The sequence below is a fragment of the Lycorma delicatula genome, chromosome 13 (assembly GCF_047948215.1).
Source record: "Lycorma delicatula isolate Av1 chromosome 13, ASM4794821v1, whole genome shotgun sequence".
Taxonomy (NCBI): Eukaryota; Metazoa; Arthropoda; class Insecta; order Hemiptera; family Fulgoridae; genus Lycorma; species Lycorma delicatula.
This window is the reverse complement of record NC_134467.1, coordinates 52,434,763-52,461,097: the sequence shown is the minus strand read 5'-3', so window position 1 is coordinate 52,461,097 and position 26,335 is coordinate 52,434,763. Positions and strand designations below refer to the sequence as shown.

Genomic DNA, 26,335 nt, shown 5'->3' with positions numbered 1-26,335 from the left:
AATTATATTTTTAGATATTTATTATATAATTTTAACAAAGATGTTTTGTTACTCATTAATTTTAAAATATATTATTATATTTGTTACATTATTATGTTTTTTCAAAATAATAAATTGAATAATAAAAAAAAAATCAAATTATACTCATTTATTTTTTAACAGATATAAAAATATGGAGGTTGTCAATTCTCTTAGTAATTCATTTTTATTTTTTTAGTAACAAATGTTTGAGACTTACTCATAACCATATGGAATAATTAAACTATTTTTTTATTGATTTTGTAACAGTACTCTCCAATTCAGTAATAATTTTCTTTTAGATAACTTAAGGGAGCATTAACCCACAGACCGGGAGAAATATGAAAATTATAATATTTTCTAATGTAATGACTGCACCATTTTGAAATTTAACATTGCCTTCATTTATATGTAATTGTTTCTGTGCTGCAACAAATACTTTTTTTTAAATTTAATTTTATAAGTTTGCTAAAGTTTCCTGTCTTGTTCACAAAAAAGGAACATATTTGTTAAAACTACTCATCTTGCATAGTCTTGCATAGTCAACGACTTATCATATTCACTGTACACCTGTACACATGCTGAACCTAAACCTAATAGGTATTAATTGTTACATATTTATAAATGTATTATTACAGAAGTGAAAAAATTAAAAAAAAAAAATTAAATGTAAAAAAACATTTTCACATAAAAGTTATCAGTTATTCCAGTGATGTTAGAGGTTCAACTAAATTCTACAATAGTTTTTTACATACACAACAACAAATTTCAAGCAAATCGGTTCACTAAAACTTGAGATAATATTCCTTAAAAATAAAAATACCCTCTGATGTTAGTTTCCACTATTACAATAAATCTATTCCACTATCACAATCCCTCCTCTATGAATCATGAGACCTTGCCATTGGTGAGGGGGCTTGAGTGCTCAGGGATACAGAGTAGCTGGACCGAAGGTGCAACCATATCGGAGAGGTATCTGTTGAGAGCCAGACTAAGGAATGATTCCTGAAAGAGGGCAGCAGCTCTTTCAGTAGTTGTTAGGGGCGTGAGTCAGAATGACTTAAACGGCCATATCAACATCACTCAGTCCTCTGAGTACTGCGCAGCTGAAAGCAATGGAAAACTACAGCTGCTTTTTTTCCAAGAAAATGTAGCTCTCTGCATTTTCAAATAGCAATGATGGAGGCGCCTTCCTTAGTAAAATATTCCGGAGGTAAACTAGTCCCCCGTTCGGATCTCTGGGTGGGGACTACTAAGGAAGGGGTCACCAGAAAATTAAAAAATAACATTCTACGAGTCGGAGTGTGGAATGTTGGAAGTTTAAAAAAGGTTGGTAGGCTAGAAAATTTAAAAACGGAAATGGGTAGGATAAATGTGGATGTAGTAGGAATTAGTGAGGTTCGGTGGGAAGAGGAAGGCGACTTTTGGTCAGATGATTAACTCAAAATAATTAACTCAGCTTCAAATAATGGGCAGGCAGGAGTGAGTTTCATAATGAACAAGAAGATAGGGAAGAGAGTAGAGTATTTCAAAACGCATAGCGATAGAATCATTGTAATAAGGATAAAATCAAAACCTAAACCGACAACGATTGTTAACGTCTATATGCCTACAAGCGCCCTTGATGATGATGAGGTAAAGTGTGTATACGAAGAGATTGATGAAGCAATTAAACACGTAAAAGGAGATGAAAATTTAATAATAGTTGGAGATTGGAATGCAAGCATTGGAAAAGGCAAGGAAGGAAATATAGTGGGTGAATACGGGCTGGGCAAAAGGAATGAAAGAGGGGACCGACTTATAGAGTTTTGCACGAAGTATAATTTAGTAATTGCCAACACCCAATTTAAAAATCATAATAGAAGAATATACACTTGGAAAAAGCCAGGCGATACTGCAAGGCATCAGATAGATTATATCATGGTTAAGCAAAGATTTAGAAATCAACTCGTTGACTGCAAAACTTACCCTGGAGCAGACATTGATAACGACCATAATTTGGTGATAATGAAATGTAGATTGGGGTTTAAAAACCTGAAGAAAAGGTGTCAGATGAATCGGTGGAATTTAGAGAAGCTTGAGGAAGAGGAGGTAAAGAAGATTTTTGAGGAGGACATCGCAAGAGGTCTGAGTAAAAAAGATAAGGTAGAAAATGTAGAAGAAGAATGAGAGAATGTTAAAAAGGAAATTCTTAAATCAGCAGAAGCAAACTTAGGCGGAATAAAGAGAACTGGTAGAAAACCTTGGGTTTCAGACGATATATTGCAGCTGATGGATGAATGTAGAAAATATAAGAATGCTAGTGATGAAGAAAGTAAAAGGAACTATCGGCAATTAAGAAATGCTATAAACAGGAAGTGCAAACTGGCGAAAGAAGAGTGGATTAAAGAAAAGTGTTCAGAAGTGGAAAGAGAAATGAACATTGGTAAAATAGACGGAGCATACAGGAAAGTTAAGGAAAATTTTGTGGTACATAAATTAAAATCTAATAATGTGTTAAACAAAGATGGTACACCGATATATAATACGAAAGGTAAAGTCGATAGATGGGTGGAATATATTGAAGAGTTATACGGAGGAAATGAATTAGAAAATGGTTTTATAGAGGAAGAAGAGGAAGATGAGGAGGATGAAATGGGAGAAACAATACTGAGATCTGAATTTAAGAGAGCATTAAAAGATTTAAATGGCAGAAAGGCTCCTGGAATAGACGGAATACCTGTAGAATTACTGCGCAGTGCAGGTGAGGAAGCGATTGATAGATTATACAAACTGGTGTGTAATATTTATGAAAAAGGGGAATTTCCGTCAGACTTCAAAAAAAGTGTTATAGTCATGATACCAAAGAAAGCACGGGCAGATAAATGTGAAGAATACAGAACAATTAGTTTAACTAGTCATGCATCAAAAATCTTAACTAGAATTCTATACAGAAGAATTGAGAGAAGAGTGGAAGAAGTGTTAGGAGAAGACCAATTTGGCTTCGGGAAAAGTATAGGGACAAGAGAAGCAATTTTAGGCCTCAGATTAATAGTAGAAGGAAGATTAAAGAAAAACAAACCAACATATTTGGCGTTTATAGACCTAGAAAAGGCATTCGATAACGTAGACTGGAATAAAATGTTCAGCATTTTAAAAAAATTAGGGTTCAAATACAGAGATAGAAGAACAATTGCTAACATGTACAGGAACCAAACAGCAACAGTAATAATTGAAGAACATAAGAAAGAAGCCGTAATAAGAAAGGGAGTCCGACAAGGATGTTCCCTATCTCCGTTACTTTTTAATCTTTACATGGAACTAGCAGTTAATGATGTTAAAGAACAATTTAGATTCGGAGTTACAGTACAACGTGAAAAGATAAAGATGCTACGATTTGCTGATGATATAGTAATTCTAGCCGAGAGTAAAAAGGATTTAGAAGAAACAATGAACGGCATAGATGAAGTCCTATGCAAGAATTATCGCATGAAAATAAACAAGAAGAAAACAAAAGTAATGAAATGTAGTAGAAATAACAAAGATGGACCGCTGAATTTGAAAATAGGAGGAGAAAAGATTATGGAGGTAGAAGAATTTTGTTATTTGGGAAGTAAAATTACTAAAGATGGACGAAGCAGGAGCGATATAAAATGCCGAATAGCACAAGCTAAACGAGCCTTCAGTAAGAAATATAATTTGTTTACATCAAAAATTAATTTAAATGTCAGGAAAAGATTTTTGAAAGTGTATGTTTGGAGTGTCGCTTTATATGGAAGTGAAACTTGGACAATCGGAATATCTGAGAAGAAAAGATTAGAAGCTTTTGAAATGTGGTGCTATAGGAGAATGTTAAAAATCAGATGGGTGGATAAAGTGACAAATGAAGAGGTATTGCGGCAAATAGATGAAGAAAGAAGCATTTGGAAAAGTATAGTTAAAAGAAGAGATAGACTTATAGGCCACATACTAAGGCATCCTGGAATAGTCGCTTTAATATTGGAAGGACAGGTAGAAGGAAAAAATTGTATACGTTTGGAATATGTAAAACAAATTGTTATGGATGTAGGATGTAGAGGGTATACTGAAATGAAACGACTAGCACTAGAAAGGGAATCTTGGAGAGCTGCATCAAACCAGTCAAATGACTGAAGACAAAAAAAAAAAATCACAATAAACTTAATAAAACTGGCCATATCCATACAACTGCTCCTCATTTTCTTGTATCTTATCTTCTTTACTTTTAGCAATAATTCTTTTCGACTTTCTCTTTGTTTTTACTTTAAAGTTTTGTTATACTCATTGTTAATGATTCTTTGGTTATCACATATGTTTATAATTTTCTTACATCATCCTCTTGTACTTATTCCTAATTCTTCAGTAGTACTTTTCATTGATACATAACCATCAGTACAGTATGGGGCTTCTTCTCAAATGCTTATTTCCACTAAATTTTTTTGAACAAAATTTTGCCTCTGCATCGGTCCCGTATCAGCACATTCAGACTCATTTGTATTTTGTGTTTTGTCTTGAAGGCATTTTGTCTTTAGCCATTCTGTCACTGCTAAATCTTGTATTTTCATCATTGCTAGCCTCACTATTGATGATATACTACTAGTACTGTTGGTTTTTACACTGTTTATTACATATAATGAATTGACATTTCTTTGACCACTTTGCACAAACTCTAGCCATTTTTGAGAGCGAAAAAGAACACTGGCACAAATTTTCTCAAACTCCTTTTTTACATTGATTTATTACTAAAGCGATGCAAAGTTTGTAAACAGATGTTCTAACACGTGGCTGCTGCCACGACTTATTATAAAAACCTATTTTATTTGTACAACCTATTTATAAAAATATTCCTGTACTAAAATTGAGAAATAATACATTATGCTGCCATAAAGTGATTGTTTTGATTTCATAATGAAAATTACAGAACCCTAAAAAAATTAATCATTGAGATATAGATTAAAATTTTATTTTTATATGAACATATACATATTAAATTATAGAAAATTCCAAAAAAAAATAAATGTTTCCTTAAGAGGAATATGTTATAAGCCAAAAATCATAATACACTGTGCTGAAATATAATGCACAATGGAACATAACGGAAGAACAAAATGTCACGCAAAGTGACAGATGCAACCATCTTGTAGTTTATTTCTCCTACTACTAATACTACAAAACTTATTAACCCATGGGCTCTTATTTTCTTCAGTTGTCATTGTTATGGGGTTGAGTACACCTGCTATGTCGTACCTAAAATAATGTACAATGATTGAATTTTTAACTGTGGAGAAAGTGAATGCTAATCACATTCATCATCATCTAAAAGATGTTTATGTAATGAAACTCTTGATCGAAATACTGTGAGGCAAAAAATTTCGTGCTTCAGAAGCCAGTAAAGTGAATATTTGAGGATGAAATTCAGAATGGTCGATCAGTTTTTGTATCTGATAAGAAGCACCAAAAAGAGGTAGAAACATCTCTTTTTGGTGCTTTTAAAACATCTTGGAAATGTATGTGTTATGTTCCGTGGAGTCAATAATCTATAACATGATAATGTTTGGCCACAAACATCACAACCTATAACCTTTGAGGCTCTTGTGAAAATAAAATTTAAACCTATTTCATACTTACCAGATTTGGGGCCCTGAAAGTTTCAGTTATTTACAATTTAAGAGAGACGTTAAGGGTATTCATTTCACCACGGTTGATGAACAAGACACAGAGAAGTCAAAGAAAGACCACCAACATTTTTATTGATGTAGTGTGAATGCTGGTTCACTGTCTGTGAATTATTTTGTAACATAAAATGTATTTTTATATGTCATAATTTTTCATTTGACTATTTATTTTTATTTGCAAGATAAGAACACCTGTGCATTGCATTTCAGCTACCTCCTTGTGTATCATATTGGTCAAAAAAACAACTGATTTTTTTAAGTAACAACAGATATTTTTAACTGATTTCAGTTAATGATAATTGTGGATTTTCTTTAGAAAACTGGCTTTTGTATTTAACCCTTACCAGAATTCATAAGTTTAACCTCAGTTCCAGAACCTTCTGGATGATTTTCAAGTAAATAAATTCTAAAAATTTTCAAGCGTTCAAAGTAGCTATTTGTATATCTGAAGTTGATTTATGTAGAATAATTTTTTATTATATAATATTTATAAGAATCTTAAAAAAAAATTATATGAATTTAATGTTTACTCATGAAAATAACAATAATTAACCTACTAATCTTTATGAACATATGGGAATGAAGGATTAACAAATAGATATCGAACAGATTTTTTTTATAAAACTTGAATAAATTTATTTTAAATTTCAGTACTCTGCAGAATAGTAATTTTAAAAAACACACAAAATATAAATATTTTTGAACTGTAACAGACAATTAGAAAATAAAAATAATTTTTTTTCAAGTTTTATAAAACAAAGTTGTTTTCTTTAGATTAATAATTTCTGTATTCAGTTATATATATTAATATTAGCAGATATGAAATTCATATAGTTTTTTCCAGACTTTTTCCAGATAATTATATTTTCCAGACTAGAAAATATAATTATTATGATTATTATATAATAAAAAGCCAATCTCTGTGACAGAATTGCAGTCTGCCTTTCATCCAGAGATTCTGGGTTTGAATTCGGTCAGGCATGGCATTTCTTTCATGCATTACAAAAAAAAAATTTCATTATCGTCTGTCGGTGGCAGATACAAGTACCAGTCTGAATGAAGTGGAATATAGAGGAGTTAATTGCTGTTGGACTTTCTCTACAGATTGGTTTAGACATTCACATCTGTTCATTATTCCAGTAGAATAGAGTGTAGATTTATTTAAAAAAGTAAATGAATTGCCTACATCGGTGTCTATGTAAGAAAAAAATAAAATTTAAGAAAAACAACATGGAAACTCAAACCCAACACCTCTCTATCTTAAGATCAGATCATTCAGCTGCTATCGCTGATGTGATGGCTATCCAAATAAGTTGCTTGAAACACTTGAAAATCATTAAATGCAGTTTACTCAAAAAAAGGACAGCACAGACTTGAACCCAAGACCTCACAATGATGAGATGGAATGGTCACTACTCGGCTGCTGTTATTTTAAATATATAGATAAGCTACTAGAATAAATCAAAAATATTTAAATGGAGCTAAGTTTGAAGCCGCCATTTTGGATTTAAAGAAAGGGACTCCCCCTGTAACAACCTGCAAAAGGAAATCAGTAAACTCCAATGTTAGCTGGCCACCTGCTCTTGTTAGTATTAAATTATCATAAATTAGATTAGATACATAACCTAATGTCATTCAGATTTGAGAATAAAAAAAAAAAATAAATAAGTTCTGTAATAATTTATTTATGTATCTTCATTTATTTTCTTAATTTTATTTAAGCACAGGTAAGGTATTTTATCTTTTCATCTTCGTGAAAGCTTTTTTTTTACATAAAAAAAAATTATTTGAAGTAAAACTGAAAAAAAAAATTAGAAAAAGGTAATATCAAACTTAAATAATTACTTAATTTAATAGACCAATAACTACATTAATTCAGTAGCTACTATACAAATTTGTATGATTTTAGATATATAATTTTTACTATAAGAAGCCTCCTCTATGAATCATGAGACCTTGCCGTTGGTGAGGGGGCTTGAGTGCTCAGGGATACAGAGTAGCTGGACCGAAGGTGCAACCGTATCGGAGAGGTATCTGTTGAGAGCCAGACTAAGGAATGATTCCTGAAAGAGGGCAGCAGCTCTTTCAGTAGTTGTTAGGGGCGTGAGTCAGGACGACTTAAACGGCCGTATCAACATCACTCAGTCCTCTGAGTACTGCGCAGCTGAAAGCAATGGAAAACTACAGCTGCTTTTTTTCCAAGAAAATGTGGCTCTCTGCATTTTCACATAGCAATAATGGAGGCGCCTTCCTTGATAAAATATTCCGGAGGTAAAATATTCCCCGTTCGGATCTCCGGGTGGGGACTACTAAGGAAGGGGTCACCAGAAAATTAAAAAATAACATTCTACGAGTCGGAGCGTGGAATGTTAAAAGCTTGAAAAAGGTTGGTAGGCTAGAAAATGTAAAAAGGGAAATGGGTAGGACAAATGTGGATATAGTAGGAATTAGTGAGGTTCGGTGGGAAGAGGAAGGCGACTTTTGGTCAGGTGATTTTAGAGTAATTAACTCGGCGTCAAATAATGGGCAGGCAGGAGTAGGTTTCGTGATGAACAAGAAGATAGGGAGGAGAGTGGAGTATTTCAAAACGCATAGCGATAGAATCATTGTAATAAGGATAAAATCAAAACCTAAACCGACAACGATTGTTAACGTCTATATGCCTACAAGCGCCCATGATGATGATGAGGTAGAGTGTGTATACGAAGAGATTGATGAAGCAATTAAACACGTAAAAGGAGATGAAAATTTAATAATAGTTGGAGATTGGAATGCAAGCATTGGAAAAGGCAAGGAAGGAAATATAGTGGGTGAATACGGGCTGGGCAAAAGGAATGAAAGAGGGGACCGACTTATAGAATTTTGCACGAAGTATAATTTAGTAATTGCCAACACCCAATTTAAAAATCATAATAGAAGAATATACACTTGGAAAAAGCCAGGCGATACTGGAAGGTATCAGATAGATTATATCATGGTTAAGCAAAGATTTAGAAATCAACTCGTTGACTGCAAAACTTACCCTGGAGCAGACATTGATAGCGACCATAATTTGGTGATAATGAAATGTAGATTGGGGTTTAAAAACCTGAAGAAAAGGGGTCAGATGAATCGGTGGAATTTAGAGAAGCTTGAGGAAGAGGAGGTAAAGAAGATTTTTGAGGAGGACATCGCAAGAGGTCTGAGTAAAAAAGATAAGGTAGAAAATGTAGAAGAAGAATGAGAGAATGTTAAAAAGGAAATTCTTAAATCAGCAGAAGCAAACTTAGGCGGAATAAAGAGAACCGGTAGAAAACCTTGGGTTTCAGACGATATATTGCAGCTGATGGATGAACGTAGAAAATATAAGAATGCTAGTGATGAAGAAAGTAAAAGGAACTATCGGAAATTAAGAAATGCTATAAACAGGAAGTGCAAACTGGTGAAAGAAGAGTGGATTAAAGAAAAGTGTTCAGAAGTGGAAAGAGAAATGAACATTGGTAAAATAGACGGAGCATACAGGAAAGTTAGGGAAAATTTTGGGGTACATAAATTAAAATCTAATAATGTGTTAAACAAAGATGGTACACCAATATATAATACGAAAGGTAAAGTCGATAGATGGGTGGAATATATTGAAGAGTTATACGGAGGAAATGAATTAGAAAATGGTTTTATAGAGGAAGAAGAGGAAGTTGAGGAGGATGAAATGGGAGAAACAATACTGAGATCTGAATTTAAGAGAGCATTAAAAGATTTAAATGGCAGAAAGGCTCCTGGAATAGACGGAATACCTGTAGAATTACTGCGCAGTGCAGGTGAGGAAGCGATTGATAGATTATACAAACTGGTGTGTAATATTTATGAAAAAGGGGAATTTCCGTCAGACTTCAAAAAAAGTGTTATAGTTATGATACCAAAGAAAGCAGGGGCAGATAAATGTGAAGAATATAGAACAATTAGTTTAACTAGTCATGCATCAAAAATCTTAACTAGAATTTTATACAGAAGAATTGAGAGGAGAGTGGAAGAAGTGTTAGGAGAAGACCAATTTGGTTTCAGGAAAAGTATAGGGACAAGGGAAGCAATTTTAGGCCTCAGATTAATAGTAGAAGGAAGATTAAAGAAAAACAAACCAACATACTTGGCGTTTATAGACCTAGAAAAGGCTTTTGATAACGTACTGGAATAAAATGTTCAGCATTTTAAAAAAATTAGGGTTCAAATACAGAGATAGAAGAACAATTGCTAACATGTACAGGAACCAAACAGCAACATTAACAATTGAAGAACATAAGAAAGAAGCCCTAATAAGAAAGGGAGTCCGACAAGGATGTTCCCTATCTCCGTTACTTTTTAATCTTTACATGGAACTAGCAGTTAATGATGTTAAAGAACAATTTAGATTCGGAGTAACAGTACAAGGTGAAAAGATAAAGATGCTACGATTTGCTGATGATATAGTAATTCTAGCCGAGAGTAAAAAGGATTTAGAAGAAACAATGAACGGCATAGATGAAGTCCTACGCAAGAACTATCGCATGAAAATAAACAAGAACAAAACAAAAGTAATGAAATGTAGTAGAAATAACAAAGATGGACCGCTGAATGTGAAAATAGGAGGAGAAAAGATTATGGAGGTAGAAGAATTTTGTTATTTGGGAAGTAAAATTACTAAAGATGGATGAAGCAGGAGCGATATAAAATGCCGAATAGCACAAGCTAAACGAGCCTTCAGTAAGAAATATAATTTGTTTACATCAAAAATGAATTTAAATGTCAGGAAAAGATTTTTGAAAGTGTATGTTTGGAGTGTCGCTTTATATGGAAGTGAAACTTGGACAATCGGAGTATCTGAGAAGAAAAGATTGGAAGCTTTAGAAATGTGGTGCTATAGGAGAATGTTAAAAATCAGACGGGTGGATAAAGTGACAAATGAAGAGGTATTGCGGCAAATAGATGAAGAAAGAAGCATTTGGAAAAATATAGTTAAAAGAAGAGACAGACTTATAGGCCACATACTAAGGCATCCTGGAATAGTCGCCTTAATATTGGAAGGACAGGTAGAAGGGAAAAATTGTGTAGGCAGGCCACGTTTGGAGTATGTAAAACAAATTGTTGGGGATGTAGGATGTAGAGGGTATACTGAAATGAAACGACTAGCACTAGATAGGGAATCTTGGAGAGCTGCATCAAACCAGTCAAATGACTGAAGACAAAAAAAAAAAAAAAAAAAAACTATAAGAAGACTCCTTTCTTTCTTCTGTTTAGCCTCCGGTAACTACTGTTTAGATAATACTTCAGAGGATGAATGAGGAATATATGTATGAGTGTGAATGAAGCTAAGGTGCATATAAGCAGAATTTTATATTTTTGCACTCTTGAGATCTAAAATTATCAAGAAACAAAATTATTTCTAATTGTTACATAACAGCTGGTAAAAAGAATATTAATAAAAAAACTAGGTTAATAATTTTAAAAAAACTGCCTACATAGACAGCATGCTAGTGGTCAATACATAGACAGCTTCTGGTCAACACTCAAGTATGCTGAGGTTAACTGGCCTATGTTTTAATTGAACTTTGTATTGAAATGGCTATAGTAGTTTAAAATTGCATTTAAATGTTTAATTACTTCAAATATTTAATAAGAATCTTATGTTGTAGCATGCTTTCGCTAATGAGATTTATTAACAGAATTGCCTCATGTAATGTAAGACTGAGAAGACAAGATTTCCTGGAATCTTCAAGTTAGATTACAAGATGTGGTTGTGCAGTTTAATATCTCAGAAAAAGAATGTTTCAAAATTATAAAATAAAATTTTGTTATTATTAAAATAACAGTACTACTGACTGAGAAATCTTTGTGCAGTTATAAACAGTAATTTATTTTATAAAACAGATTAGTTAAAACAATTAAATACACCAAGGCCCATACAATTTTGTTATTAGGAGACAGTCCATGGCAACTTATTAATAGTTTAGAAAATTCTATTAATATAAATATATAATATCTATTAACTGTTTCTAATGTTATTTATGTAATTCTCACAGGAATTGGCAGTATTAAATTACGTTTTTTTAAATTAAACATTTTTTGACCAGTTATTTGATTTTTATTTTAAGGAGAGAAAACCCGCAAGAGATATTTATTATGAAATACAATAAATTATTTTTGAATAATAATCATCAGGAAATATTACTCTGTGTGTACATAATCCAGTTTTCTATTATTATCATTTTAACTGGTAGAATTGTTAAAATTATTTCCGATTAAGAATTAATTTTATTTTGTGTTTTACACTTAAACATTAAAAGACATTTAGCTGATTAATGATATGCAGTTAAATTTTAAAAAAACAATACCGGGAATTTTTTTTTTTATAACGGACGTGCAAAACGAGCGGTAACATCTTCCTTCATTTACGTCTTGCTTGTAGGTATTTCTAGAAAGTTGGCGTTTTCGTTTGCTGTGAAGAACATTTTTAAGGCGCTAAAATGAACTCTACATCTAATTGTAATTACGGTAAGGTTATTTAATGACTATTTCTTCCTTAAATAATATTACCTACTATATTCGTTTTTTATTATAGTATTACATAAAATCTGTAAGCCGGTACCGGTTCCGTACCATATCATAACATAAAATCTGGTAGATTACGCAGCTGATAATTAGCAAAGTAACTAGTTTCATGAAACATTTTTAGTTGAATTTACTTTTACATTGAGCCATTTGTTAATTTGAATATGCCCTTTTAACTGTATTTCTTCTTTTAAATTTTGCTGTAATGTATGCATATTACACATACAAATATTTCAGCTACAAGTTTTAGATTTATTTTCCTGTTTTAGTAGTAATATAACATATTTTTGAAGTTGTTATTTTGTGGAATCATTTTTTGCTAAATCTGTTTAAATTGAACGTTTGATATCAGAGTGTTTCTTTAGTTTGTCATTTTATCAATTTATCCGATTTATTTTATAAAGTATATTTTTTTACCTTACATCACTTTCTGTATTTTTTAAACATGTAACAAAAATCAATTATACACAGATACTGTTGTATTTGAGTTCAAGAAATCATTTACTGTATGTTCTTATCAATTATCTTTAAGTATGGATAAAGCTGTATGTGGTGGTGTATTTCTCGTTTAGATTTAATGTTGCTAATTATGTTGGTACTATTAATATTAAAGATAATATTTTATCTTATGTTATTTTTTGCCTTTAATGAAATTTCTGAGATTCTTGTTAAACGATAAATTCTTGAGGAACAATCAAATTAACTTCATTTACATATTATTTCACCGTAAACTATATTAAAATAAAGCATCTCAAATTTAATCTTTATATTAAATTATAAATGTATAGAATCATATATTAACTTATTAATTATTATTAGTAATAATAATTACTACTATTAATTACTAATTTCCCATCTGAAACATGTAGTATGTCTTTGGGACCGATTCAAAATTCAGAACAAGTTTTGATATGTAGTAAAAATATGTTATGTATTCATGTCTTTCAAAGTAGAGAACAGAATTACTTTTTTTTGTAACCTAGTACAATCTGTTGATGTATGTGCTTTTTTACCTTCTTTGCTGTTTTTAATAAATTATTGATAATTTAAATAAACTGAATTAAATTTATTTTTACAGAATCATTTTTACTCTGTTGATAGTTTTAAAAAGTATCACTAATTGAAATAAATAAAACCATAAATTTGTACATTTTCTTTTAAAGTGTGAAAAGCAATAAGCTTTAATAATTATTTTATATCTTTTCTTTTCTTTATTTCATGTACCTATTATTTTAGAAGAAAAGATTAATCATTTTTTTTTGAGGGTCTACTTTTTTGAGACTTTTGAACGCTACTAAAGAGGTAAATGTATTAAAAGTTCTTATTCAGAAAAGATATTAGATGTATCTGTTATTTGCCGGACATCAGTAGCACATTTTCATTGTATATGTGCATGTCATGTGATGTAGGTATATCCTTGCATATATGCGGAATTTGTAGATGAAATGAGTTAATTCTTAGAACAAGCAAAGACAGGATGCGAGTATATTTTACAATTTATGAAGTCAAGTTGTAAAACACATGGGGGATACACATCTGCAATTCTAGCTCTTATCACCTAATTAATGCGAGTTTGTTTCAGATCTTAGGATATCGGGGCTGAAAGTTAGTATGCTGATTAATCACTTTTTTCACATGAAGAAAGGACACAAATATATATTCTCAGACACAAAGGGGGGGAGGGAAGATTCTAATTTTTAGACAATAAGTCCATAAATTCCCTCATCCAGTTAAGTTAAGGCTTATCGACAAAGGTCTTATACTTTATTATCAGGTTACCTATTCTGGCTGGAGACATATGTCTTGCGTAGGTCTTCTTCGAGGGTTACATTTTATGGAGTTTGTTATTAATCTCTTGAAATTGTAAATATATCCTTAATGTGAAAATTAAATCTTTATGGGTGGGTGTTTTGATCTTTTTTTTGGCATTCATTGCATTTGAAGGGACTGTTTAGATTTTGGAATGAACAGAAAGCCGTAGGCCTAAAGTACTTCTGTTCTAGAAGAAAAGAAATAAAGTCACTTTTATGCCACTTGATATTTTGACTGTATTTCCCGGTTGAAAGTTTTGTTTATATTTGTATTGAATAATATAGTGCTTTTTTTTTGTTTCAGTTATGCATTTTACTGACACTACAAAGTCCATCAAGTTTGTTTCATCACCAAATGGAATGTTAACTTATCTGTCAATATTTTTCAGCTGTGTATTTGATACCAGTAATGATTTCATGAAGTATACGATCAAAAATTGCTATTTTGTTTATCATATACTAAAATTAATTAGTTTTTTAATTATTTTGCTTATTTGTATGGATTATTTGTTAAATTATTTTTATAAAGATCATTACAGTTATATTAAATCATGTAAGTAGTATTTTATTTTGATAAATGTTAATTGTTTTTATTCTATCTTACGAAATTCTGTTTTACGAAAGTCACTGTCTTACTGTGTATTAAATTTTTTGGTGTTGTTTTTATATCAATTTAGCATAGCATTGTTCAATCTTATTAAATATTAATGTTATGGTGTAGAAGAGACATTATGGTGTTATATATTACATTACTTTTTCATGATATTTAGTGATAAAGATAATCAAGATCCTTATTACTGTTGGCACAGAAACTTTGTGTACTCGAATTTGAATTCTTTTAAAAAATACTAGCCATTGATTTCAAAACAAATCGCATCAAAATTTACATACTTTATTCTACATTTGGTAATGTGGAATCTTTTTCTTTTTACTAATTTTCTAAAGTATGTTTTTGTTGTGAGAATGAAAAAGAAAATTTTTTGATCCATCATGTAGCTTGACTGATTGCTTGCCATTAGAGAACTACTGTGTCAGTTCTGCTCAAATTTTTACACAGGATATACCAATCTATTAACTTAGTATCCCTTAAATTTCAGATCTGATATACAATTTTATCTTCAGAACTACATAAATTAGAAACGTGGGTGTCAAGTTTCTGCATTTTCATCATTTAAATTTATGAATATCAAATTTTATAAATTTTATTGCCAACCTAAATTTTTTTAGAAATTCTTATTTAATAGCTTAATATTTTAAGTGTCTGGATCGAGTTGAGAAAAATGAATAATGTGTATTCATTTAATATAGGAGGAAGGAACTTTCACCTTGATTACTGAAATGTGACCGAGTTTGTCTTTTAAATGGGGTTTTTATAAAGAACTTTATTCCAAAAAATTGTAATGAAATAATGAAATCTTTTACAAGCAATTTGGTTTTCAAACCGAATGCTCGTTTGAAAACCAAATTAATATAAATGTTCATTATATTAAGTTTTTCATTACAAATATTCATTTCAATCAGTCAGCAGTCTTGCTCAATCATGACAGCATCGCAACAGAAATTTTAGTGTGTGATTTGGTTTTGCTCAATCATGACAGCATCGCAACAGAAATTTTAGTGTGTGATTTGGTTTATTGAAACAAGATTTGTTATCACAGTTCAGCATAATTATCAACCTGATATAGCGGTACTAGTCCTATGAATAAAACATTGCTTCAGTGGTTTAATCAGTTTAAGGAAACAGCCGTGTTTTCAAGGCAATGTCACCAGGAGGCCATCTGAACTGTGGCATCTGATGCTCTAGAAAAAAAAACAAAACAATTATGACAGTTCATTAATATACAGAATTAATTACGTATTACATGAAGTATTTATATAAAGATTAATGCTTTCTGTAATAAAAATAAATACTTTCTGTAATATTAAATAACTGTTTGGATCATTTGAAAAAAAATTTCTTGTAGTGTACTATTGTTTTCAAAAAACCTGTAGCATTTTAAAAATATTTTTTGAAAAAAGATCAAGAATTTGTATTGTATTTATGAATCGGCGCAAAAATATAAAATTATTTTCTTTTTTATCAGAAGCTGTTACTTTTTCTTGCTCAAGGATGTGACAATTGCATTGCCAGATTGTTTTTCATCTTGCCTCGTACATTCATATTGTATAGGATAGTGCTCTGCCTTCTCTAGTTTGTATTCTACATGCTTTTGTTCCTCCATTCTTATTATTTAATACTTTTTATTTATTATTTCCTTAATAAAAACTAAGGAAAACTTTATTTTTTGTATTTTATTTTATTTTTCATATCTGTCTCTTTGAGAACTTTTCTCCTTCCAGTTTTTCTCAATATTTTTTATGTGGTGATTCACACTACTCGATAACATAACTGCCTTGTGTGTGGTGTTGTTTTCATGTCCCATCAGTATATCCATTAAGAGAATTTAACGTATGCGGTTTAAATGAGCAGATCCCTGGTGTAAATTGAGTCATATGAGATAAACTTTTGTTGTCATATCTATTCTACTCTTGACTTAAAAAATGTCTGCTTTGTGTTTATCTTTCACGTTTTGATTATTATTATCCAAAATATCTAATATAACAAAATAATTTTCTCCTCCAGGTTCGTAAAAGGAATAACTTCACTCTCCTTGCAGTCGTAAAGTGTGTAGTAGTAATCAACCAAGTTACATAAATTGCTTGGCTGTCTTCCCATGAAAGTAAAAGGAGACGTAGTTTAGATTATGTTATTATTTGCATTTTTTGAGTATAAGAAAATCATTCACAATATTTAGTACTATTTATTTTTTATATAAAAAAATAAACAAATATGGTGTGGGTGGTGGTAATTTTTCTGCTTTAGCACCAGAGGAGAGAATAAATTTTTAGCTAGAGAGAAGTATAAGGAAATTCAAAAACTTTTAAACTACTCTTTATAGGTGGAAGCAGTTCTCTGAGTGATGTAATAAGATATTACTTAAATAAAAGTCTCATGACAAAAAACATAGGCATGAATTTTTTTTTGTTTTGTTGTTTTCATATTAAATGTATACATTTTTATTTACAGCCCAGAAGAAAAGTATAAAGTTTGATGAACGTATTAAAATTAGTCGTTTGGATGAAGTATTATTTCAAATTAATTACCTTATAATTGTAAGTAAAATGTATGTAAGTAATATGATTACTGATTAAGTTCAAGTAATACTTGTAAGTCAATCTTAAATACACGGTCAAAAACATTAACCTAAAATGGCGTGAGCTGTTGATTATTTGCATATTAAAGAACAAAAGGTAGAGAATTTAATGTAACCATTAAGTAACTTTGCTAAATAATGCAGTTATAGATTAAAAATTTTTAAAACACGATTAAAATAAGGTTATGTGTGATTATATTGTTATAAAGATTCCCTTACCGTAAATGTAGTCAGTCCGTAAATGCTTGCCTAAGCATTATATTGTAGAATTTTTTCATGGAATTTGAATTTTACATTTTTTTAATTGTATGTGATGATGAATTTAAAATGTATACTTTTTAAATTACTACTGTTCCGGGGAAGGTTTTCCCATTTAATTTGATTTTGAAAATCCAGGCTATTATGTAGAAAAAAGGAAGTGGAAGCGAGCAAGCAATTCAGGTCCAACGAAATACTGCCTAGAGAAGGCGAGGCTGATAATACTGTCACTCCAAATATCTGTAAATTGCCCTAAAAAAGAGGGTGCGGACATTTGATTTGGAAGTATGTTATAGCAAGTGGAACTCTTCTTTTATAAGGATAATTCATGTGTGTTTTTGTCCCAGACTTGTAGGGATGGTAAGATTCTAATGCCTATATAAGACTTGTTTTATCCAATTAAAAAAAAATTTTCCTCAATATTTGTAAAGGTTTCAAATACAAGGGGGTCCTAAAAATAATGTATAGTTCAGCAGGATTCAAAGAAAATTGTACACCAAAACAAGTTTACAGTCCTTCAATATAATCTCTTTCACATGTAACTCACCAAAGGTCTGGCAGGCTTTAGCTACAGAATTATTTGCAGTGATTAGCTGGTTGCTGCAAGTAGTTCTGAATTCGTTTTTATGTGCACATGTCCAGTCCATTACATTTGCGATAACCCTTATAAGATTAAGAGATTTATCAGACAGTGAACTTATGGTAAAGAAACGGTGCAGCCAGATAAACAAAACCGCCCTGCTTTATATGGAGGGTGCATAAGAGCCCATAAGATGGAGGAACTTCAAAGTCATAAGGAAAACCGGCCTCTCATTATAATATGAACTGCACTGCTACACCGTGTGGGAGTTCCTTATAAGGTCGGTGTGTTTAATTTTCATTGATAACAAGGGGAAACTTCAGCTCTTATGTGAAGTTAGACTTGTTCATTGCATTTTAATTTTATTCTCACGGTTATAATGGTATATGAACACTTATTAGTGAATTATCATGAAATTAAATGATGGCCTGGATCAGTACAATGCAGCCGAGTTGTCTAATGGAAGAAGTTTATACCTAAGTTGTCTTATATAACTAAATTATAGTAGATGAGTTCTTAAATAATATTTATGATGAATAGCAGATACATGCCGTGAGTAGGGTCAAGTAGGCTGTATCCATCATTTCTATAACTTATTGTAAATTAGATTTTTCTTATATGCGACTGGTTATTTATTTATTTAATATCGGTAATGGTCTTAGGAACAGACAAATACATGTTGTCAGGCAACCCTCAGAAGGAATGTTTTTGGAGAAATGGCAGTAAACAAATCACAAAATTAACATAAATTGAAATTTATTACTTGTTTTGCAGGAAATTGACTATTAAGCAGATTTGATTCTAAGTATTCTGGGTGTATAAAATAGAGTATCAGGGTTTTAATTTGTTATAATATCTCTTGGATGAAATGTACATTGTTAATTTAAGGCTAAAATCAAGGAACATAAAGGACAGCTTTAGTTGTACGCACAGTTGTAGTTTGATTCCTTATCTTTCTGCTTAACAGCACCACTAGCAAAGATGGCAATTCCTGGACAGAACGCCTTCTGTGTTTTGTGGTTTGCTAAATGTAAATCTGTAGTTACAGTTTGTTGCGTGTTCAGTAGAAAGTTTAATTGTGATCCTCCGAGTGACAGTAACATTCGTTGAAGATATAATTGGTTTGAAATGACTGGACGTCTTGTGTAAAGGGCAGAGTACAAGATGACCGAAGGTGTCTGAAGAAAATGTTGATCATGTCAGGGAGTTTGAGGCGTAGTCCTTAAAAATGTGTTAGGAAAACCGGTTTGAACTAACTAGCAGTGATGGTGATGGCAGTGTGGAGTGTTTTAAGGAAAATTTATCGTTGTGTTCCTACTGTTTACAGCTTTTACAGGCTTTGAAGCCTACCAACTACGCTGTGTGTACCGATTTCGTGATCAAAATGTTGCAACGTGAAGATGACTTTCTCAATCTCATTGTGTTTAGTTATGAGTCAACATTATTTCATCGTAATGGAAACATTTAACATGCATAATGTCCATATTTGGAGGTCAGAAAATCGCCATGAAATCTTACAGTGTGAAAGGGACTCCCCAAAATTAAATGTTTTCACTGTGATATCCTGATTGCAAGTTTACGGACTGTTTTTTTCCCGCTGAAGCAAGCATAAGAGGAGTTGATCATTTGGATATGTTCTGTATATGGTTTTTTCCTTGATTATAAGATGAACCAGAGTTTTATTTGGTAACTAGTTGGTGAGACTGCACGGCATACCTCTGTAAGGCATTGGTCGAAAGATGCTTTCCCCGATCGCTGGATCAGTCAGCAAGGAGTTGATGGTAGAACTTGTTTACAGTGGCTTCCAAGGTCATCTGATATGACCCTCTTGTGATTTTGTCATTTGGGGTTTTATAAAGGATTTTGTGTACTTGCTACCTACTGATTTATACCAGATTAGAAGCTGCTGTTGCTTCCATTAATGTAGATATGCCGTTTAAAGTGTAGGATGAATTCTATCAGTTGGATGTGTAATGCATTGCAGAAGATGTTCTCATTGAAGTAGGGAAATGTAAGTTACTCATTTCATTTTATTTGTGATTTATTTCTGTAAGTCATTAATAGATATTAAATAACTTTAAAACCCCCAATATTATTTTTTTGTACACCTGTATTATTCAATTTCTGTGAAATAAGAGTTAAAAATTGGGTTTTTAATCTATTTCATTTTTTAAAGTAGAACAAAAAATAACCTTGCCTTGTTTTATAATGTATTGTAGTGATATAATTATAATAATAAAAATTGTTTTGTTTTGTAGCAAAATAAATCAGAATGTTACGTTCATTGTGTAAGATTATTGACTCATTATGGACATGAACTAATTAATGTGCCGATACCACCGCAAAATTATTCAGCATTTCTGGTATGTTTTATTAAATATAAAAGTATTTTCAAATTATTTGTGTTTTGTATGTAGTTATTTCATTGATGACTTATTTTTTTATTCATTGCCACCTTATTGCTGTATAACTTGATACCGAGTTGAGTATTATTACACCGGTAAAAAAATTCTACAGATAAATCATTCATCTTGTATGCATGAAGTATATGAAGGAAATTCCACTTTTCATTTCTATTTTTTTACTGATCTAGAAAGGAAAAAGTTTCAGTTTTTGAGCAAATATAAATTGATGATAACTTTTGAGTTTAAATTACAACAAACCATTAACTGGCTAATATTAAGATATGATAATGTATAGTTTGTCTAAATCTTTTTCCATATCCTATAAAATTTTTAAGTGTGTTCGGGCACGGAAAAATGGGATTCTAAAAATGTATTTACTGTTGCAGAACAATTAATACGAGGATTGTTCGGAAAATTCTTGGATTGACATAGACAGCAGAAAGCTTTTTCGTACCCAAAACATTGTGCAAAATGAAGTGGACATGGACTATTGAGATATTTGTGATGTACTACTCGGTTAGTAGTAATTTAGTATGGCATTATGGATTTTGGTCGTAACAGTTTTTGGGTGTCCTGAGAATTCATCATCTTGAATAGATATGTAATCTTTATGATGGATGTACTATGTTTAAATTCAACAGTCCGCTTTATTAATGTTAAAAAAGAAGAGAAAATATATTTTAAATTGGAAATAAATGTTTTATGTTAATTGTTTTATGTTTTCGGTTAAACTTATTAAAACAAAGTACTTACAACATCTCAAACTTCAGTTTTATCCATTTTTAGAAAATGTTAAAACTTTGTTTGCTTTGCTTGATCGCCACAATCAAGTAGTGTATTCATGTCTGAAACATCATAGCACATCATCTAAAAGATCATACTTGACAAATGTTATTTGGTCGTGTCATATCTATATCGAATCGAGAACATTGCGAACAACCCTCGTATAGGAATTTATGAATACATAAAAATTGTAATTGTTATTATATGATAAAAGGATGATGGTGAAAATAAAATTAAAAAAAAATAAGGTTGCAGCAAAGACTATTTTACAAGTAAGCTTATTTTATTTACAATTCAGTCTAACTCTGCCCACAGTCGGGTACAGTTTTATTTTTTATGAAGTTTTCTGTGAAATATTTTTAAAAAATCAGATTGATCATGTACAACAGCAGAAGTGCTATCCATCTATGAGATTATTGTAGTTTTATTGACATAACGGTTTAAATAATTGATATTTAATAGTCATTAGATTCAATGCGCATAATAAATTAAGTGTATTTATGTACCTGGATATTTTTTAGTTAATTTCTTTACTTTTTATGTTTTCATTGCTATTATTTCATACTGTTAACCTATTATGTAAATATGGATTGCAGTAATCAACTTACAACTATTATTTTTTTAAGGCAGGCACCATTGGGAGTATGCAAAACAAATTGTTAGGGATGTAAGATGTAGGGGGTATACCGAAATGAAACGACTAGCGCTATACAGGGAATCTTGGAGAGCTGCATCAAACCAGTCAAATAACTGAAGACAAAAAAAAAAAATACTATTTATAGTAATAATAATTTTTCATGTTAGCTGATTAATATTCATGTTATTCATTAAATTAATATTAATTTCGTATTACCTGATATTCGTGAGAGCTAGAGCTAATTTTTATTTTATTTGAATATAACAATTGTTAATCTAAAAATCTTTATGAAATGTGAAAATAGGGTATTGCATGGGGAATGAAGGATTAACAGATTTGTTATACAAAACTTGAAAAAAATTAAATAAATAAAAATAAATTTATTTTAGTTTTCAGTTTTCTGTTACAATCTGAAAATACTTATGTTTTGTTTTTTATAGTTATCCTCAGATTATAACGAGCGACTGAAAATTAAAATAAATTAATTTATTTAATATTTTTATGTTTTATAAAACAAAATTATTTTGTTGCTTATTTGTCAATCTTTCATTTCCATATGATCCCTGTTCTCATATGTCCAAAAAAAACTTTTAGGACAGCGATTGTTCATTAAAAAAAAATAATCAGGAAACGTGAAACACACGGTTCTTTTTCAGATTTAAAAAAAATATCAATATTATTAAAAAGCCATCTTTCTTGTATAAGAAAAACTGAAAGTAAAAATAAACTATACAGATACCTCTTGATTGTAAGACTGGAATACTGTGTGCTTAGTTTACTATGTCCACAGTTATACAAATAAGTTATTTGAACCTCTCTAAAGCTTACTTGGAAATGGGAAATAATTGGAAGCTGCAATTTTGGATGTATATTGGGAGATCCCCTCCTAGCATCCTATAAAAGGGTATCGATAAACAATGTAAGCTAACTCCTGTGCCCTTGTAAGTATAAAATTCATAGAGTAAATAAATTAAAAAAATTGTACTTAATTTTGCCTGAACATAATCTCTGTTAAATTTTGAGGAAACATTTTATATTTACCTTAATTACTTTTGCGTTATACATGAATTATTGTTTTATTTTTCTTGTTTTCTTTTTTGTAGTTTTCCTTTGTTACTTTTTTTTTCAATGACTGATGGATTTGGACCAAAAATAATGTACAACAATTTCAGCCGCGGAGCAATTCGTTGGTTATGTAAACTGTATACATTAAATAACGCTGGATAACCAATTAATCGTAATCACTGTATTTTTTACTTTCAAAATTTACACTTTATTAATTAAAAATTGCAATGAGTTATGATAATTTATGTCTTTACTTAAGTTCACATTTTAAATATATATTAAATACGAGGGTAAGTCGATTACTATCCGCAGTTTAGTTATATTTTTGTTTATGTTGGTAGTACTATCATGTTGTGTAGATGATGCATGTGTGGTTTAATTGCTATGTCTGTGCAGGTTGATACTGCTAGGTTAGTTCCATTATTGCTGCCCTGCCGTTAACCGTGGCTGCTCCGCTTTCTGTTTGCACCATAGAAGAGCAACGTTCAGTGATCTGTTTTTTGTGGTTGGAAAGTGTATCAGGGGCTGAAATTCATCGAAGATTTTCGGTACAGTACGAGAACAGTGTGTTGCTGCAACGGAGTGTCTACAAACGGATTGAAAAATTAAAAAATGGTCGCACAAGTATTACACACGACGAAGCAGACAGATGACTGTTTACCGCTACAAATGAGGAAAACATTGAGCATGCATGTGACGTGGTTTTCTTAGACAGACTAGTAACTATCGATGAAGTGGCACATTGTCTGAAAATTAGTCACAGTTCTGCCTACAAAATCATCCACAACAGACTCGGGTTTCATAAAGTCTGTGCAAGATGGGTCCCAAAACAATTCACGCAGTCGCATAAACAAATGTGCTTGGACATCAGCCAAAAACATTTGGATCGCTATGGTAATGAATGGGACATCTTCTTAGAATCATCACTGGTGACGGAACATGGATCCATCATTACAAGCTGAGATGACCAGAGATGAGTAAACGGCAGAGTATGGAATGGAAACATCCAAATTCACCCTGCAAAAAACCCAACCCGTGCAGGAAACTGATGCTTACGGTTTTTTGGGACTCACAAGGCCCAGCACTGTAACATTATGAGGAAAGGGGCAAGACAATAAACAGTGCGCATTACAGTCAGATGCTTACTGCCAAGCTAAGCTTGCAATTTGAAGCAAATACCGAGGACTGCTATCAAAAGGTGTTCTGTTGTTACATAACAATGCACATCCATACTCCTGCCCACACTGCTGAAACGCTCCAGAAACTCAGCTGAATATACTGGATCATCCTCCGTGTAGTCTTGATCTTACTCTTTCTGACTACCACTTGTTTGGTTTACTCAAAGAGGCATTAAGTGGCTGTTGATTTACCTGGGACGAAACTGTGAAAGAAGCGGTGCATTCCTGGCTCGCAGTTCAAGCGAAAACCTTTTTTTATGAAGGCATCAGGAAGCTTGTGCAACGATGGACCAAGCGTGTTGAAATGTAAGGGGACTATGTTGAAAAAAGATGTACATGTAAGTTTCCTATTTGTATTGCAATAAAATTTGTAACTAAATTGCGGATAATAATTTACTTACCCTCGTATGTCTAGCTAGAACAATAGAAATTTAGTGATGTTGCTAATACATCTTGAAAGAAAGTAAATTCATATAATTAATTCTAACAATAATTAAGATCAGCTGGTTAATTAACAAATAAGAAGAAAGAAGAAGATGCTTACATTAAGCAAGAGAACAAAGTAAACAAATGAATCTGAACAGATTTTTATACCGATCTTAGTAAAGCAGTTTTTTCTATTTGTGAGAGTCCCTGTAAAACCTTTTAATGTTGTTTTCTTTGATACTGCTGCTTAAAAAAATCTGTTTTGTGAATACGTCTTTTTTAAATTATGATTTTGGCAGGCAATAATGTTTTCAAAGGTTGTTTGATAAAATAATTAATCGAAACAAAACAATCACTTTTGAAGCTAATAATGTAAAGTAAATTATTTTCTTTTAGTGTTACACACATATCACATACACTATTGTTAGTGCTTTTAATATCACTTCTTTAAATGTAACAATGTATAGTTTGTTTTAGATTTTTTACAACGAAAGATAAGTCTTATACATCTAAAGCTAAATAAAATAATCGGTAAAAAGTAAAATAGAATAAAAAAAAATCTATTAAAGTTCTTTGTATAAAGGAATAAAAGAAATTGTAAGCTATATAAATAAAAACTATTCGTAATGTTTACATTGCAAACTGTTATAATAAGCATTGCAACTATCATCAAAGTATATTTGTATCCATCGTCTAGTATTCAAATCCATGTAAAAGTAATCAACTATTACTAGGATTTGAACCTGAGAACCTTCAGAAATCTGCTGTTAAACAAGTGATTTATGATGAGTTTATCATTAGACCAGCATGGTGGGCTTATATACATTCGTTGACTCATATACATAAAAATAAACAGAACAAACTATAAAGCTAAAATTTCATGACGAATACAAATTTTGTATTTTCATTTTTATCTTTATCACTTTTATAAAAGTTTTTTTTTAGTAAATGATATAATTGCAGCTACCCATAGATCACATAAGTGTTGAATATTGTGTTAGATAAAAGATGTAGATTTTGATATAAACATACTTTTGTGCCTTAGAGTTCTCCCGGATTGATCTAAATGTTTTTTTTTGTTTTTTAAAAATCCTTTAAGTATATTTTCAGAAATACTTGGTGTCTTTTTGGAAATCTTATTGCAAAATGTAATTCTTTAATCATTAAAAATATCAATTGGAACCTTTTTTAATCGATTCCATGACTGAAAAATGTAAAATCCGATTTATCAAAATGCAAAATCTGTTAGATCGATCTAAATACTTTCCTTCTCTTTATTGCTTTAGCCTTTCTTTTTTTTTTTGGTCGCTGGAACCACCATAAGGTATTACTTCAGAGGATGATATGTACGAATGTAAATTAAGTGTAGTCTTGGATAGTCTCAGGTTGACCATTCCTGAGATGTTTGGTTAATTGAAACCCAACCGTCAAAGAACTCCAGTATCCACAATCTAGTACTCACATCCGCCAACAAAGTAAAACTTACTGTTTATAACTTTAAATTTTAGTTAGTTTTTAATTTTATAAAATTTCTGAGACTTGTAAAATATGTCTTTAATTAGTAGATAGCTATTGTTTTCCTATTTCTATTTATAAAAAATACCTTTAGTAAATTATGCGCATGTACTTCGTACAATAAAATTGATCATTATCAAGAATTCATCAAAATGTTTTGTACACTAAGATGAACAATGAGGATTAGCTTTCTTAATTTTATTATAGAATTTAATGAAGTGGTTTAAGTTTT

The 26,335-nt window shown here is 31.1% G+C and overlaps 1 protein-coding gene across 2 annotated transcripts in view; it reads left to right on the top strand.

Moving 5' to 3' along the window:
* Positions 1 to 12,054: 12,054 nt before the first annotated feature.
* The window catches only part of LOC142333831 (uncharacterized), a 38,107-nt gene continuing 23,826 nt past the window's right edge, over positions 12,055 to 26,335 (top strand). For both annotated transcript variants that reach the window (XM_075381381.1, XM_075381379.1), the window contains exons 1-4: positions 12,055 to 12,194; positions 14,367 to 14,615; positions 17,130 to 17,215; positions 20,353 to 20,457. In XM_075381381.1, the coding sequence (XP_075237496.1) occupies positions 12,167 to 12,194; positions 14,367 to 14,615; positions 17,130 to 17,215; positions 20,353 to 20,457 (468 nt within the window). In that variant the 5' untranslated portion in view covers positions 12,055 to 12,166. The remainder of the gene's footprint in view (positions 12,195 to 14,366; positions 14,616 to 17,129; positions 17,216 to 20,352; positions 20,458 to 26,335) is intronic.